General features: G+C 40.0%; 1 protein-coding gene across 1 annotated transcript in view; it reads right to left on the bottom strand.

Moving 5' to 3' along the window:
- Positions 1-14,666, bottom strand: part of sort1b (sortilin 1b) — a 19,940-nt gene extending 5,274 nt beyond the window's left edge. The window contains exons 1-17 of the mRNA XM_050064074.1: positions 14,053-14,666; positions 10,787-10,846; positions 10,478-10,551; positions 10,294-10,390; positions 10,019-10,180; positions 8,966-9,039; positions 7,834-7,883; positions 6,891-7,018; positions 5,985-6,129; positions 5,492-5,647; positions 4,048-4,154; positions 3,719-3,821; positions 3,417-3,588; positions 2,567-2,757; positions 2,264-2,453; positions 781-897; positions 87-195 (exon numbers count right to left, since the gene is read on the bottom strand). Of these exons, the coding sequence (XP_049920031.1) occupies positions 87-195; positions 781-897; positions 2,264-2,453; positions 2,567-2,757; positions 3,417-3,588; positions 3,719-3,821; positions 4,048-4,154; positions 5,492-5,647; positions 5,985-6,129; positions 6,891-7,018; positions 7,834-7,883; positions 8,966-9,039; positions 10,019-10,180; positions 10,294-10,390; positions 10,478-10,551; positions 10,787-10,846; positions 14,053-14,325 (2,208 nt within the window). The 5' untranslated portion in view covers positions 14,326-14,666. The remainder of the gene's footprint in view (positions 1-86; positions 196-780; positions 898-2,263; positions 2,454-2,566; positions 2,758-3,416; positions 3,589-3,718; positions 3,822-4,047; positions 4,155-5,491; positions 5,648-5,984; positions 6,130-6,890; positions 7,019-7,833; positions 7,884-8,965; positions 9,040-10,018; positions 10,181-10,293; positions 10,391-10,477; positions 10,552-10,786; positions 10,847-14,052) is intronic.
- Between the last annotated feature and the right edge of the window lie 3,476 nt (positions 14,667-18,142).

Here is an 18,142-nt window from a genome sequence, read left to right as displayed (position 1 = left end):
ATATATATATATATATATATATATATATATATATATATATATATATATATATATATTTATATATATTAGTAGGCAAAGGTACTGACCAGAAGTTCAGGAGCCACCAGGTCGCTCACACATCTCTTACTAAGGTCAATCTCTTTACGCTCCGGCATGTTTCCTCCCTCACATTTATCACCAGGGATTTTCCTATAGCTGTGGAACAAAGACACATCAACAGTGAATGACAGTTATACTTAGTGTTAATTTATTATCACAATTCTATACATATAAATTTAGCTGTATGGATACGACAGTGACCCTATCTACTGCACATAATGGTTTAACTGGTTTATATAACCTTCTGTGTTCTGTTCATTTAGTGTCAAGATGTACTGTCATTTCTGTGAAGTCAGTCTGCATGCAGACAAGCAAGCACAGTTTACTGAAAATTTCATTTGCTTTTACAGTCAGCATTCACTCCTCCTCACTGAGGAGTCACTCTCACCCTGATCTACTTCCTCTGCGTGACAATTACTTCTTCATTTTCATCACTTGTCTCCTCTGAGAAACACTGAGAGCAATCCTCTCTCTCTTTCTACCATAAAATGTTGCAATGGTGATGGCCTTGTACAGAATGTATTTTACATTGTAGCCGTTGCAAAATTAATATGTATTTAATATTAAAACATGACACAGTAAATAAATATAATTATCAAGCAGACTAGACAGTTACAGACAAGTTGAAAGAAATCATGTGTCATCAATGATCACAGAAGAGCGTCAACACATTTCACTCACCCACTGGTCTGCAGTTGTTCCTCTTTGCCGTGCAGACAGAACTCCAGCACTTTGCCTTTCAGGTCCGGCTGCTCCACACACTCAGAGCTGTTCTCTTTACGGTAATATCCAAAGTCACTGCAAAGAGTCAGAAGATGCCAGGATGGTGAGCAAGGGTGGAAGAAATAACCTGCATTTGCTCTTGTTACTCTTGTAACGGACAGCTTGTGTGGCTCAGCACTTGTACTTTTCAGTTACAATTCATTTTTACTTGTGGAAAAATCCACTCCAGAATACTTTTACACTCTTATTTAAAACCACTTTGACACGTTAAATGTGAACTCTCCAGTTACTGTATTTTATGTTTCAAAGCATCCATTACAGAGTAAACATTTAAATGAGCAACCTTTTACCTTTACTTAAAAGATTCTTACACCAGCAATCACAGCTAGTTAGCAGCACTTTGGCAAAAGTAAAGTATAGTCAGAATGCATACTAAATAAACACACTTTTTTGAGTGTGCTGTTGATTGATAATATTCTCCCACAATGCAATGCACAAAGGGACCTGCTTACAGCTAAATAAAAGAATTAAATTGTGGATGGTGGTCAAAAATCTCAAAAAGCATATTAAATCTTAAGACATTTTGCTTCCATTTCTTGAAGCTTAACTTGCCGTGACATTACAAAATTGCAGTTTGATGGACGGTTTATATTGTGCAACTGACTGACTGCATCACTTCCTGTTAGTATAAAGAGGTAAAACACATACAACACAGTACCTTCCAACAAAAAACACAATGTATGTATAGAGTCATACAGAAGTAATCCCTCTCAACCATCACTTATAACCCACTAGAAGTTAGTGGTGGCGGGTTTATCTGCAGAGACTCTGCCCTCTGCCTCTATTTTCCAATTTTCATTTTATTTTGCTGTGTTTAGGACGTGGGCAGTGGGGTGTAGTCCCCAGCCAACAACAACAAGCAGGTGAGGTCAGGATTTAATAAAAAGAGAGTGACCAGGTAGCAGCAGCACACATCCAGGAGGAACCTATTAAAATCACGGACACAGTGCCCCAAAAAAAAAAAAAAAAAAAAAAAAAAAAGCAAAGTGGATAAAGCTCATCCCAAAACAAGAGTGAATCCAGGGTTGGCCTGGATGAAGAGCAACACAGAGTTGGCATGTTTTCTGATGGAAAGGTAGGTGCCAGTGGTTAGCTTAGTTAGCTAGCTTAAGTATCGGCTTTTCCATTACAAGTAACCTAACGTTCCTACATTAGCACAGTAGCTTGCAGTGTATGTACAGATATTGTAGGGAGGAGGGGTTAACTTTAAATGTTGTGTTTACTTACAGTAACCAACAATTCCTGCATAGTATACCTTCAAGTATGTGGATTTTCTTTTGTACACTAACCGCAAAAACAGTATACTATGACGATTACAATGCAGCATACACTGTGTATAATTAGTAGGTAACATAGATTTGGGACACAGTGAGCATCTTACCACAGGAAGTCATCCAGGGTGCACGGACACGGAGTTGGCTGGGTGTTGACATTGTAATCTCGTCCGTTCCAACAAACAGAGTCCTTCCTGAGACGGAGGAACTTCTCTTTGTAGCCCAGCATGCAGCCATCGTTGGGGTCACTGATGTCATCCGAGTGGGCCAGCCACTGCACGTAGTCCTTGTCATCACCTACAAACATAAATATTTTGGAATCTGTTACACGTAATCTCAGATCACAACAGCTCACTAAATACTGCATTACAGTCAGTTTGTTGTATCAACATGATTCTCATGTGACTCACAGTCTCTGGTGAGAAGATCCCTGAAGTCGATGGTGGTGGAGATCCAGTACTGGCTGAGGAGGGAGTCTCTGTAGCCCCAGATACTGACATTCATGGAGCGAGCTCCAGGCTCTGATGCCAGCCCAGTAAAGTAGATGGGCTCTTGGGTGAAGGTGTAAACACCCCAGCACTGTCCTTCATCAGTAGAGAATCTGCCAGGACACAAAAGCATGTGCAAATATTAGCATAACCCAAAGAAACTTAAAAGTAAAGCACTAAGCTGTAAAGCATGCAATGTAAATTAAAATCAGAACTCATATAAATCACATTAAGAAAAATGAAAACAGAATTCAAGCATCAGAAAATACAAACTCATCTGTTCCCTCTGATTGTTGCTACCTTCAAATGGGGTCATGTTCACTGTGTTCATGAGATGAGTCCATATGAACGCCTCTCTTTTGTGGTATTAAACTTTTAAGCAGAAATTCTCTGATGCTCTGAGTTCACGAGTTGTGATGTGTTTGCTGGCATTTTTAGAAAGTGTAGGGACCATGGAAGTCCATTTTTTGGTGGATGGTATGTTAATACATTGTAATTTTAGTCATGTAGACATAATCTTATAATATCTGTGGGGAAATAGCTGATCTTCCTGACAGCCTCATCTTTTTCCTCTGTCATTATGCCTTTGCATTCCCTGCATTACATTAGCCGCTAGCCAAAAAGCTAAACTCTTCTTAATGGCTTCTGGATGCCGACAGTTGCCGCTGCATAGCTGCTTAACCACTTGAAATGGCAAGCATATCCTGCACATGACCTCCCATGTTGTAACCACGAGCTCACGAGTTCCACTTGAAGGCAGCGTGTAACTCACTTTATCTTGTTGATAGGTTGAGTGGGGCTGTGCTCCACAGCGACCAGCAGCCCTCCAGAGTCCAGAATAGCGTAGTGATGGGGCCCATTGAGGGCCTTTATCCAGGTGTACCCCCCGTCATCGGACACATACACATCAGGCTTCATCACTGAGATAGCATCACCAACACTCCCTGATGAAAAACATAAATGGTGAGATGGCAAAAAATCTCTTTAATAACTATCTACTATAGTAGATATCTTTAAAAAAAAACTTGGACATTGTCAAAAACACTTGTCTGAAAATTCTGAACTGAGAATTACCATGAGCTAAGATGAGACCGACAGCGTTTGGTTCAGACAGAGGCAGCATGGGGACATTCAGCCTCATAGCAATACTGTAGGCTGCGTGGATGTGAAGAGCGCACTACAGACACAAACACAAGCAGCATTTGGTATCAGACTGGTTATATCACCAACACTGTGACAGTCCAAAAAACAACTTGAAAAATAACAAATACTGACACAATAAATGGACTGTGTTTTGGCACTGCAGTCCAAAGTAAGTTTCAAACCCTAATTCATCAAAGTGCACAGTTTCCATCAACTTTCTATCTGTTTTTTCTCCAGACACACCAGCTTCTTCTCTTTACCTTGTCTGGGTCTTTGGCTGTCGCATCACACTTGCTGTTGGCAGGTTTTCGCAAGGGAACCCATTCTCCTCCCTGATCAAAGGACACCACAGACTGCACAGAGGTATCTGGAGCAACATGACAAGGACAGCGCATTTACAGGGATCCTTACAGGGGAACTATTATCCTCATTTTCAGATGCATATTTCAGGATTCTACTAGATGTGTTTACATGCTTTAATGGTCAAAAACACTTTATTTTCCTCCTGCTGTCTGTGCTAGAACACCTGTATTCACCCTAGCACCTGTCTCTTATGCCCAAAAAAAGCCCAGTTTGCTCTGATTGGTCAGCGTTTCTAGGTCTTATGCACCTTTATTGCAGCTTGAAATGACTGTAACTGAGTAGAGCGGCACTTTCTACAGTGAAAAATCACCCAAAAAAAGCTTCTAAGCCAAAGTCTTCACATGTTCCAGCAGGAATATGGGCCGATTCGGGGAGAAATCAGCGAGCAAGATTACCTGTTTCCCCAACATTAGCATGTTTGAAGTAGTGCGTACTGTTCTGTAGCATGTACACTATTTAAGCGTGGATGAGAGTGTTTGAGTTTGTTAGTATGCAGTGGATATATGTCTGAATCCCCAGGGTGGCAGAAGTATGCCCCGTTATTCTAATTTGCAGCGTCTAATTCACATAATACGCATGTGTCCTATTTAAAATTCAATGTCTTTTCTTTCTTCTTTTCTATTTCATGTTTTGTACTGCAATGTTTGGTTTGATGCAGCAATTTCCTATTACCCAAGACAGTTTTCTCCCATGTGAGACAAATGAAATAACCTTGACCTTGAGCCAAGTCATGTAAATGCTTGCGGTAGCGTGTTTGGAGCAGATGCCCATGTAAAGAAACCCTCCAGGGTGATGTCAGCTTGTCTCAAAGTAGAAAACATCAAGTCTTCATAACTGTCTGAAGCCTGAAGTTTTTGCTCACAGAGATTTGAAACTTTGACCACATTTAATATGAACATCCTTCATTGTATAAAATCATTATACATATATATATACATACATGACAGAAAATGATAAAAGACATAATCGGTCCTTTTAAAAAATTAAGCTGATGTGCCTATCCAAAAACAATGCTTGCAAATAAAGCTTTAAAGTAGAGGTAAGAAAAAGAGGTAAAAATAAAAGAAGAAAGACAGAGGAGACTGAACAGAAAATAAAGTGTGCAGCAGACATAATGAAGTTAAGACTGAGCTGGTGATGTGGTATTTCTGTTGAGGCGTCAGCCAGCGGCATCAGAAAGACATCAAGTCTGACACTGAACAGCTAATTAAATATTTACGTAACACCGTCACATCGCTATGCAATTGAGAACTCATACGTGTATGTTCTTCTGAAGGGAGTCTGAGTGCAGGTGTGTGTTGCAATTCTTTTATCTAAGCACAGGCACATGAATAGAGTTACCTTCTGCCAGGACGCTGGTGATGAAAACTCCTCTCAGAGAGGTGACATTAGTGAAGTCTGTGTCGCCGCCTGTGGTGGTGTAAAGGTGGCGCTCCAGTGACTTGGAGTACACAGTGCCCCGGTCATCTGACACATAAATGGTACCAAATCCTGTATCTGTGGGTATAGGAAAAAAACACACTAATTGGTTAACAAATACTGGAGAGAAAACTCTCATGTTCTCAACATGGACAGAATGGTTACAAAATTAAACAACCCGTGCTTGAGATGGCTGTCAGAGATAGCACAGGTATGATCACATTATCCCATTTGAGGTTTAACAGGTGGCATGTTCTGAGTGTTTTATGTCCCATTCGCTTTAGGAAAAAGGATTAGCGTACCGTTACCATTGGAAATTGCTGGTTCCAATAATTTATGCAAGGTATCACGTGGACCAGGAATAAGGTCACTACAGGACCAAGAGTGAACAGGAGAGGTTTCTGTGTGAACTGACCTCCTGGCTCATCGACATGCATGAAGACCATTTCATCGTTCGCTGCAAGGATGGAGTAGAACTGCTCGTGACCGACTGGGGGCAGCTGGGCCATGTTCCACGTCTCACCCTGATCCACTGACACATAGATCATCCTCAGAGTGCCCTGCAGAGGAAGAGATGGGGAAAGAAAGAAAAACAATGAGAAGGACAAGACGAAAGAAAGAGGAAATGATGTGGAAAAAGAGCAGTTTGGAGAGTATTTACCTCAGGCAAATTGACTTACATTCATAAGGTAAAGGAAAAGAAACAGGGCCATGCACAGTGCACACATGTAAGCACACACAACACGTCATGAGAGCCATGTATTTTGAGTGTAACAATATCCACATGAGCTCGCCATGCAGTGCACATTTAGCAAACATTCAAATATGATGACTTGAGATACCCAGATTAACTGGTTTGCCATAACTGCCGTTAGATAACGTCACAGTTTCTTAACCATAAGAACTGTATGAGCTAGGGTATCTATCCAATATCCATCGAAGGAACTAAAACTAAATAAAGTGAATAAACTTAAACTTAAACTTATAAACTTAAACAAAAGGGTGACTGACTGACAGATACCAGATATTACTTCTGGAAATCATTGCTACATGCAAGACAAATAAGACTGGTGTTTCTCCAACCCTCCGTAATCTGAGGAGGACTGTGGGCAGGGCTGTCATTCTCTGTCTTTGTCTCTGTAGATTAGTTCTGCATAGCCTATTCCCATTCAATCATTCTAAATGATTTTTTAGGTGGCCAAACATTACACTGTAAAAATTAACTGGATACAGTTGATGCTGATAATATTAGGGCTGCCTCCCCAAAAGCCTAAGATTCAAATCAGTCAGAGACCCCTCCATCAAAATTCTGTATACTAACCTTGCCCGTCATTACAGAGGCAAAGAGGAAGCGTCCACCCAGGCCGAAGGAGTAGATCTTCGTGGCAACAGTCTTGATGGTTTTACCGTAGTCTGTCGTCCTCCTCAGTTCCAGCATTCCCCGATCAACTACAAAAAAAAGACAACATGGAAAGTGTAACTAGTTACGTATAGCATTTAAGAGAAATATGAGACGAAATCATGGCAGTCTTGATACCATTTGTCATTACAATTTGTATTCATTGTCCAATCCAAATCCAGTTTATCCATGTAAAAAGAGGTCTCAATAAAAACATGCAGACAATTATCTTTAAAAGGTACACTATGCAGGATTTTCCTAACAACAATGTATAGATTCATACAAAAGTAATTTCTCTTTTATAGAAGTGTATTGTGGTGTATTTATCTGCAGAGACTTTGCCTACTTTCTTCTTATTATACTGTGTTTCGGATCTTCCTGGGCACAGTGCGCAGGAGTGGTCAGGACTTAATAAAAAGGTAGCCAGCACGCAGGCGCCCACTGGCTTAGTGGGTAGAGCAGTCATCCTATATACAAAGGAAATATCCTTGCCACAGCAGCTACCAGTTCAACTGCCACTTGTGGCCCTTTGCTGCATGTCATCCCCTTTCTCCCCCTTTCATGCTTAGATTGTGCTATCTAGTAAGGCAAAATGCTGAAAAATCTAAAAAAAAAAAAAAAGAAAAAAAAAGAGGAAGCTACATAGCGCTCAAAAAACACAAATATAGCGAGGCAATTGCCAAACAGACAAAGCTGGGGTTGGCTTTCACTTTCATTTTGATACTTATCACAAACTGTAGCCAACAAATCCGGCATGGTATACCTTTAAAATGTCTTGAGTTTAAAAGACATTATATTCCATGTACTGCACCTCAGTAATCTACATGTACACACACAGAGGTTGCACATGCTAATTTTCACTTACCGCAGGATCCGTTATGGCTGGCTGTAAAGAAGATGGTATTTTGCCGTCCCCTAGAATCAGAATGGAAAGTACCAAGAATTTTCAGATAAGCAGACATACACATTTTGAATCCACAGAGTCAAGGATATGAAATGCAAAATAGATGTAGGCTGCTCTTTTGACAAGGATGTGACAGCTCTCGTTGAGCTTACATCTTAATAAACAACAAAATAAGGATTGAAGAAATCAGGAGTCTTTATGCATTCTACATCTGTTTCCATAAAAGTTTTGCTTCACTGTGAAAGTACATATCATGTGACAAGCTTATCAAATGCAACCAGCCATGCCCTACCTAAATATTTACTGTCTTCTGAGTATTATGCTTTGACTACAGAAAGCTCCTGCCCCAGTTGAGAATGACCCATTTTCCTGGAGCTTGATCAGACAAGCGTCTTTGGGATAGTCATGAAAGGTTTCAGGAAGAAATTTTTGTACATGCAGTTCTCTCAAGCACAGAGACCTTGAAAACAAAACCTTAAAGGTGACTAGAAAGATATTCAGAGCAGCCAAGGTTACTAAGTGATGCATACCAGGAAGTGCCTCTAAAACAACAGGAGTGCTGCGAGGGCTTGGCAACAACAGAGCTAGTCAAACAGTCACTGCAATGCAGTTTTACTGCCTACTTCGCAAAGGTGGAGCAACAATAAAAGTCTTGGGAGGAAAATTATGAACATGTTTGCCTCATGTTATTTAATGTACAAATCTTACATGTATCAATTAGCATTTAGCATTAGCAGTTAGCATATCAAAACCAAACACGGTTAAACAGGCTTTGCTTTGATCAGTGATAAAGCTCCACAGCAAACAGGGGTGGAGCTTTACTGGCTTCAACTACCTGTAATAATAACCCTCTTGGAGGAATTAAAATTACAGCCAAGGAGAACTGACAAACAGATACCAGATATCACTTCTGGAAATCTTTGCAACATGCCAGACCAATAAGAACATTGTTCCTTCACTCCTCTCTATTCTCACTGAATAGAAATATTTCCCTGAGTCACAGACACTCGGGGATATTAAATGACACTGGTGTTTGTTTACTGAGCACCTGGCAAAGGTGCTAATGCTAATATTAGCTTGTCTAGTCTCTTACCATTTCACGAGACACACCATGTCGTGGATCTTTTTCCAGTTGCTGCCCAAATCTTCAGACAGCCACAGTTCATTCTGACGACAGGAAAAAAGATTTATCAAACGATGAACTCATGGTTAACTGCAAAGACACCACTGTTTACACGGGACACACATAATCTGGAATACTAGAGGGGCCCATAAATGCCATAAATATGTTAATAAATGTACTCTGTGCAAACAAATGGTTGACCAGCAGTAGTTTTCTTGCTATGAGGAAGTGAGATGTTGACCTTTGCTTCAGTTTGCTCACCCTCTTAAATTAATGACAGATTTATGATTACTAATTCAGGGTTCACACATCTTAAGGCAAGTTAAGACTTTTTAATGCCACTGGGAATAATATTTAAGACCAATTTTACAATAACCAAAATTCAATAACAAAAAAACATGAGCCAACATCAGTTAATTAGGGTTAGGGACAATTTTGCCCACGTTTGTTGATGGGTTTGCTGTGCAAGTTTGTGTTTCTCACTCTGCTTGTGGTATTCCACTGCCTTGATACCCATCATGCCCAGTTTGGAAAACCTGTCGCCTTATATTGTTTTCAGCCATACTACGAAGTCTTGGTCAAATGGCCAATTTTTGTCGACTTTGCACTTCCCACGTCGTCCAGGGAACAGTGACAGATAGCTAACAGAATGTTGTTTGTTTGGCTGTCCTGAGCTGGGTGACTTTAATGTGTTAATGTGAGAAGGATTGGTAAATTATTTACAAAAAAATAGATGTCACCCATTGTTTTGAGACTTAACTATGCAATGTCAGAAAAAAAGGATTCATAAAAATCTTCTTTCCATGTCTGACACTTTTAAGGCTTTTGAAAGATAGATTTAAGACATTTTAATACCAATTAAGGCCTTATTTAAGATGAATAATTTTAATTTTAAGTATCTGCAGGAATCTGTTGTTACTTATCTGAGTTACCTGCACACAGAGCTGGAGGTTTTAAGTTTATATAGACTAGCTAACTTTTCCTTCCAAATAAATCTTCAGCTCTTTAACATTCACTACTTACGTTGTTGCTGAAGACCAACAACACATTGGCGTTCTCAGGGTTGTATGTGATCTGCATGAGGGGGATGAAAGGCAGGTCTCTGGGTGTGAAACTCTTTCCAAAGTCACTGGAGACAAAGATCCGAGAGGCTTGATCTCCGGACACTTCTCCTGTCAGGATCACCTAAAAGCCAGAGCCCCAAATTCAGGACGTTAAAGGTTAAGATGTTACAGTGTCTTTACATCAGGCACACATTACAGAAGTGCTATATGTTTGTTCATGTGGCCGTGACTTACTTTCCCAGAGTTCCCAATAGCAATGCCAAACTCTGATCTGATGAAGGTGTTGTTGATGAGGCTGGTCACATCCTCAAACGACTTCCCGTAGTTCTCACTGGGAGACGAGTGGATGCAGCCAAATTAAATGCAAATCAAATGCAAACCGTGTGGTTTTTCCAACAAGTGTGATCGTGAGACTTACCTGCGATAGAGCTTGGACTGCCCAAGCCTTAGCATGAAGAAGGGCACCTGGAAAGTCGTCAAAGCCAGGATGACCTGCCAGGAGAAGAAGGTTCAGCTTGAGGAAAGTGGAGCATGGATCATTTATTAATGTGCACTAGACCCTGATGTGAGGGAACTCATTATGTAATCTGCGAGGTTCTTTACAGGCAAACTACCGTGCCACTTTCACACAGTTCACTGAATAATCCAGCCAAGTTTATCCTATTAACATCACAGAGGAGCAACACTGCATGAGAAGCATGTTAGGTGCAAACAGAAGAACACTCACCCCTGTGCCATCTCCAACCCAGGCCAGCGACACTGACCCACTCAGGTCATTGAAGGTATACTAAAAAAAGACAAAAAATACATTAGAAATAAACATTGTGCATAAAAATCACAGGAGCAGTTAAGCAGTATGTCTACACAGCTGTGTGAATGACACTAAATTGTGAGAGGAGTTGGCGTCCAGCTGGCAGGAAGGGATGATCTGACCACACAGTTATAAACTGCAGTCAAAACCTAATTGTGAATTTTGCTTCCAGACTGTATTTTTGCTTTGACTGGCACCATGTTTCCCCTCACCATGTGGTTAAGAAGAGATGACAAAGTGTAAAAAGTGAAGCACCACTTATCAAACACACAAGCATTTCAGCAAACACAAGGCTTTGAGCCAGTTGCTCTCAGCGCAGACTTGTGAATACGACGACTGCGCACCACATTAAAAACTGAGGTCAAGAATCAGACTTTCACTTTGACGACAGTCTTGTGCATATCAAGTCCATTTATAATGAAAATACTTTTGCTTTTATTTTCAGAGAGAGTCCAGCTGCGTGATGTAAGAGTCTTGATTACTGAAACCCAAATCAGTGGCCCATTATTCCTCACAGGGTTGCCATTGCCATTTTGTGGGTGAAGTATTCCCTTAAACATGTCCTTTTTTTTGGCGCTGATGATGGAATTAGCTAAGGAGTGAGTCACCTCACTTCCTTCTCATGTCAATGAAAGTTGTATACGCTCATTACCAATTGGGCACTCGCAAGAAAATGGTGACGAGTAAAGTCAAAGTTTATGACCTTAAGGGCAGGCGAGCATTTCAGTAAATCTGGACACATGAGCTACAGGCATTTATTAGGCATGTACTGTGCAGTTTGCTGCAACTTCTGTTGTTATTTGATAACCGCTGATAAATAAAACTATTTGTTAAGAGGCAAGTACACACTAACTTTAGGCAAGCAGATTTTTGACCCATAAAAGCATTAATGTTGAACCTTGCTGTGACACTGCATACCGTGGTAATCGTAGTCATACCGTGTACATTTGCTTATCTACAGTAGTGGGGAAAAATTCAGCCAGGCTTGTGTATCTCCTTTCCTTCTCAACCACCTGTCAGACTTTTTACACATAACTTTTTGTTTACCCAAATAAAAACCTTTCTCATTCTTTCACGGGCCACTGTAAATCATAATAATGGTGTAACACCTTCATACTGTGATACTGTAAAACTGCAATATTTTCTGAGACGATTATCATATTATAAAAATTTCATACAGTTGCAATCCTATTCTTCAACCATGTGAACGTTCACAAACAGTTTGGGCAGGTCCGTATCAGCAACTCATGCTGTTAGCAGCTCCGGCACCAGTGGGACCTGTAACAGTAGCCTCGAGGGGAATGACGTGACAGGAATTCTGTCAACTTTAGATTACCGAGGCCAAGTATACAAAGCCTGCAATGCAAAGTTGATCACATGGCAGTGAGGAGCTGGGAAAACAAGCAGCACAGGACTCTACTGAGGTCTTAGCCTCCTGTTTGTTTTGAGGAGACCACTGCATAGCTGCGTAGATATTTTTATAAGCCGCATTAATTTGGGGGTTTTCACTTCCAGGGTAAAGTGCTAAAACAGTGAAATCCATTACACATCTGGTGAGACCACTTAGCCTCCTCTCCTACCCAGGATTTCAGTGCTAGTAAAAACAAAACACTGTAGTCTGTCTGTATCCTAACAGACTTCCTGCTCGCTAACTGCTCTCACTCTCAAACAAACACAGCTTTTAATTACAAAATAACTACCACACAGCCAGTCACATGGATCCCACTGGGCACATTTCCCTGTCAGCACTGGGGCAGATTCAGTCTCAGTGGATCCTTAAATACAGAATACAGCTCCATTCTGGAGAAGAATAAGATATAGGTCATGGCCAGTAATGGAGCATTTGAGAGGTAAACCAGTCTGGCAGTGCTTCAGTGGAACCTACATAGGTCTTATAGCATGAGGAAAATAGGCGCTGTTATTGTTTCCCTACACTGTGTTTCACTGCACCAAATAAAGACAAAAAATCATAGCAGTCCAGAATTGGTAGGCAACAGAAAGGCGAGATGGTACCTTTAATGGTTGGCTGAACATTGAGAGAGGTATAGAAAGAGAGATTTGGATGTTGAATGTCATTTTGGATCTTTAATTAAGTATTTTGTTTTAGGGACTGTTCTTACTTATGATGGGAGCAGGGAGTGGTGCAAAAAAGGGGAAGACATGTCAAACTATTTTTTAAGACTGCGGAGGGACATAAGTATCTATTTTGGTTTAGGAGAGGGGCAGACACATTTAAATGGCTACATTTTTTATTTATTTTAGCACCAATTTTCGAGAAAACATGCCTTTCAAATCTGGGGAGTTTCGAAGGCATGTTTTCTTTCTAAATCACCAAACTTACACCATTTATCATAGCCAGAAACGGTAACAACAGAAATTATCATTGGATTTTCAAATTTCCGATAGTCCTCGGACACATCGTGTGTGACAAATAGGGCTGCAACAATTAGTCGACTAATCGATGACTTATCGACTATTAAAATAATTGGTACGCTCAAATATTGGCAGCTTTACACACTCTCCCATGACGGTGAACTAAAACGTGAGTGGCGTGAGTACGAAACAAGACATTAGATGACATAATTTTGGGGTTTGGGAGAGACAGACCGACATTTTTTAACATTTTAGTTAGTTGCAGCCCTAGTGACAAACGCACAATCTGAGCCTAAAATAGTGATATTCCGACAAAACTACACAACAAAATTACACTTGGTTTAAAATTTAGGTTTTAGGTTGAAAAACAGACTTTTTTTAACTCCAGGATTTCGTCTTCAGCTTTTAACTTTCATACATCTGAGGATAAGCTTTAAAAATGTATTAATTAATTTATGGTGGAAGGAGGGTCGTGCATTTTCAGCCAGTCCACAAAGGGAGGCTCAAGGAAAAAAAATGTAGCTTCGAGGAGGGTCAGAATTTAAGAAGAAAGGAGCCACCCGCCTCCTCTGGTAAATAAAGAACAGTCCCTTACAGGAAAAATATATCCGCAATGCAATTCCTTGTATTTGTTATCCTGGGCTTCAGGGCTTACAGTTGAGTGGAAAACAGCCCATCAGGTTTCTAAGGTCACTGAATAGCTGATTAGGCCTATTTGTGCACCTGGTTAGCACCTGCGCATCATCTCCTCTAGGCTCATTTAATTGTCAGACGTGTGAAGGGAAACACGACCTCAGTTGGTAACTTACACGGTGGGTGTTGCCGGCTAACTTGGTGTCAGATCCTTGTAGAGCTTTGCAGGAGTCCGCCTGCTCGGTGCTTCTCCGTTTTATCTTGTGGTTTGGTGATGGAGCCAGCCATGCGGGCAGGGACCTCTTTACGATGCTTGCAGCTTTTGCTTCAATGTTTGAACGCTTCGAGAAAAGCGACTGTCCGAAGGGTTTGGATCCCAGCTGGAAATCTACACCGGCTGTAAAAGTGGAGACAGATAACAGCAGGATACAGCGCAGCCAAAGTCCCATCCTCGTTGCTGGTGTCACTGGCGACAATAAAAAACAAACAAAGACAGAAAAAACACGTAAAAAAACAGTCTTTGTTTATCCCGGTCTTGCCCAGAAATTGAAGGTCGCTACAGCTCTGCCGCGGATGACATCAACAAAACAGTAGTCCTCCTGACAGCGATTATTTCGGGCTTTGAAAACACGGAGCGCCCTCAAAGCTCCCACTAGCTTAAAATTTTAACAAAACAGCTTTAAAAAATCGCAATTTGTCAAATTAACCGGAGTGTCCAACACCTAATATTCGCGCTGCAACTCGTTAGCCTGCATTATATCACTGTAACGATCACAAAATTGTGTCTACGGGTTGTAATGCTCTATGCCGAGAGAAACCGCTGTGATTGGCTGGTGCGTCCACCTGTTCGCTGCTCTGATTGGTCAAATTCTGGAAAAGGACGGTACCATACGGAGTTAGGTTGCGCAATACTATCATGTAAGTCCAACCAGCCAGAATTTGAACTTTAAGAAAAAGCTTAAAATGGCATTTTCAGCCACTTTTGGTTTTATTTGCGGTGGGGAATAATGTTTACTTAAATAAAGGTAACCTTCAAAGCTGACAATGACTGTACACACACAGTAATAGCGGTGGAATTAATGATTTAGTGCTGCTTTATAATTAATTGTCTCAGCCCCATGAGTCCACCCACCAGGCTCTGTCAGTCACAAAGTAAGAAATAGGTTAAGTTAAGAAAAAAATAATGTTTTAAAAAATATATGTTTAGTTTTTGTGTTCCCAATTTATTTTTTCTGAGTCCAAAAGGACAAACTTGTCCCCCTCATGTTAACTTATTTCATCTCACCACATGATAGTATTAGTTTAATTTAGTTCATTTTATACACAAAGACACAATTCACAAGTGAATGTCATGGGGAGACATTTTACATTTTTGACATTTTGCTTTGAATTCAAAGGCGTGTTTACAGTATAGCCTTTGTTTGTAGGTGCGATAACTGTGTCTGATTCTATGACATTTCAGATTAATTCCTTCAATATGTACAAAATTAAATTCTACAGTAACACATGTATCGTGCCATGTTTTAAATGAGACTGTCATATCTACACACTCGTGCCACAGGTTATTTTGTCAGGGATTATACATCTAGGTCTGGTGTGATGTTGGGAGGCTCAAACAACAGATTAAATCACACTGAATCTGAGTAATCTCTCCACCAGTGGAACAGTCCTGCCATCGATGAACTGAAATCCTGTGCACAAGGACTATTTTAAATGCTCTGTTTATGCAAATATATATGAACAATGTAGGGAAAAAACACGAAATATGATGAAAATTGTTGTAGCACATACAATTTGTAATAAAATTGGTAAGTGACCCCTTTTTAATGGCAGATATTTGGTAATAAATCACTTATTTAAATTTATGTCTCTGCACTTGCGCCTCAACAATTTTGAGATAACTGAGGGGTGAGTATGTGACTGTGCTCACATTATTATTATTATTATTATTATTATTAGAACAGGGTCAAAGAGGAAAACAGAGTTAAGATCATATGATCTTAACTTGTGTAAATTAAGTAGAGTGGATGTTTTCATATAGTGTGCTGCATTTTTAAATCATATTTATTCATTTTGCCAGTTGCAACAAGCCACATTGTGTTCTTGATTAAATTTGTGCATGTGATGGGACAGTAGGTCATAACAAACCCATGACTGCTAGTCATGTGATGCAGGAGAAAAAAATCCTGTACCCATAGGTGCCATGCCCCTGACTGAATAGATTCATACAACAGATCACAAGCTGTAGTCCAAATATAATGACATGCAGTTTCAGGTTTCATTGTACTGTGCCAGGTCATCTCTTCTGTAAGCTTCCAGTTGGACAGTATGGGACTAGTCGCCTAGTCATACCAGCAGCAGGACAGCTGAAACTCTGTCGGTAGAAGACAGAAGGATCAGATGGTCATGCTGAGTATTTGGTTATGCTCATGTTTAGCCTTTGGTATGGCACGACCTGTCTGACAAGTTTGTGAGCCTGCATCAACAATAAAATGGTGTCATTCCATCGCAGCCGAAAATAAAAAGCTGTTGAACAGGTTTCATTAGTTTCATAAGCTCTGAAACCTTGACCTTAAATCCACAACTTTGCTACACTGAAATGTGCTTGAAATCTGCTGTGTGTTTTTGAGTCTTGCTTGTGTTTTTCTTAATTCCCATATTAACTCAGAAAGCCAAACAATCTGATCTGTGGAGCAGCATTCCTCCACAAAGGGACTGTACAATGGAGCTGCAGCCCCTCCCCCACGGCAGCCCAGTCAACTATTAAAAGGTGGAGAACAAAGCCACTCTTATTCCTTCGAGATGTACTCTGTTAGGATGAGAGCCGTGCCTTTCTACAAGGACCTAGATTTTTCTTTTTGGCTGCACGGTTTGTTGAGAGGAAGTACTTAAATTAAGGGATGGAACCAAGTGTACCTAAGTTTCCCTGTTTATTAAGCCCAAGAACAAGAGTTTCCATTGACCAGAACTGAGGGAATAACATGAGCAGCCAGTGTGTGAATGAGTTCATCCTACACTGATGGGAGTCATGGGAAACACATGGCTGGCTTTGTATAAAAAGGGGTAGTTCAGTAATGTAGTGTCTGTGGAAATAGCAACCTCTAGTGAAAAGCCTTTACCATTACAGTGCATTCACCATGGACTCATTTTACACTCTGCCAACTCCAATGCTTAACATTAATATCATATTTAAAGTTACAGTTTGTTATAAACTCAACCATCATTAAAGTTACACACATTCACCCTGTGTTTGTTTAATTTGACAGAAATTATTTAGTGCCTGAACATTTTCAAGACATTTTGAAATATGGAATTAAAAGGTTCACCTTTTTGGAAGCAGCATGAAGAGTTTTGTTTCATTTCAGCTGTTACCATCAGTGTGTCTTGAGCAAATATATGAGGAGCACCATGACCAGATTAACCTGTTGAGGGGCCCCAGGGTAAAAGATTGTTAACAGGCCCCAATAGAGCCCAATGCATTGTGGATGTAACTGGTATGGTTTACTGTACTAATACACCCAGACCCAGAAACCTCTCCTGGCCCCATGTTTGCAGTGTGTCAGTTAATGGTAATTTGATTGAGTCAGCACTGGTTGTTATGTTAAACACTGTGTGAACAAAATGTTAACTAAAATAACTAAAGTCTCCTCTACACAACAGGGGGACAATAAAAGATAATAATGCAGAACCAGCTTAGATGATTTTGCACCTCGCACAGTATACAGTGACGAGGCAGTCTTCTGTTCCTTAAATATTTAAATAATACAATGTAAGTACTGTATGTGTAGTGTTAATATCTGTATCTGTGTATATTAATGAAATATCTACATTTGATCAATGCAATAATGTAAATTCTGCCACTGCTATATCTTGCTTTCATTTTTTATTGCTTATAATCAATAAGCAATGTCAGTACTATTAAACAATATTATGCAATATCTATACTTCCGTCGGTTGTTAATGTAAAATCAGTCATTCAGTTTGTCTCTTTATTATATCCTGCTTATTTTTGTTGCTTCCTTATCATTTTGCTTTGTGTTTTTATACAGTTTGCTTACCGCTCTTTGTTTTTGTAGTTTACTCACTTTATGTATTTATATACTTGTATATGCTTTATATTTTATTTTTTTACTACTTATGCCTTATCTTATCTTATCTTATCTTATCTTATCTTATCTTATCTTAGGGTGGAAGAGTTATTAAGATATTTTACCTGAGTAAAAGCAGCAATACCACAGCATAAAAATAATTTGTTAAAGCCCTGCA

This window comes from Epinephelus moara, chromosome 16, assembly GCF_006386435.1.
Source record: "Epinephelus moara isolate mb chromosome 16, YSFRI_EMoa_1.0, whole genome shotgun sequence".
Taxonomy (NCBI): domain Eukaryota; kingdom Metazoa; phylum Chordata; class Actinopteri; order Perciformes; family Serranidae; genus Epinephelus; species Epinephelus moara.
The sequence above is the reverse complement of the archived record's forward strand: the minus strand, read 5'-3'. Positions and strand labels throughout refer to the sequence as shown.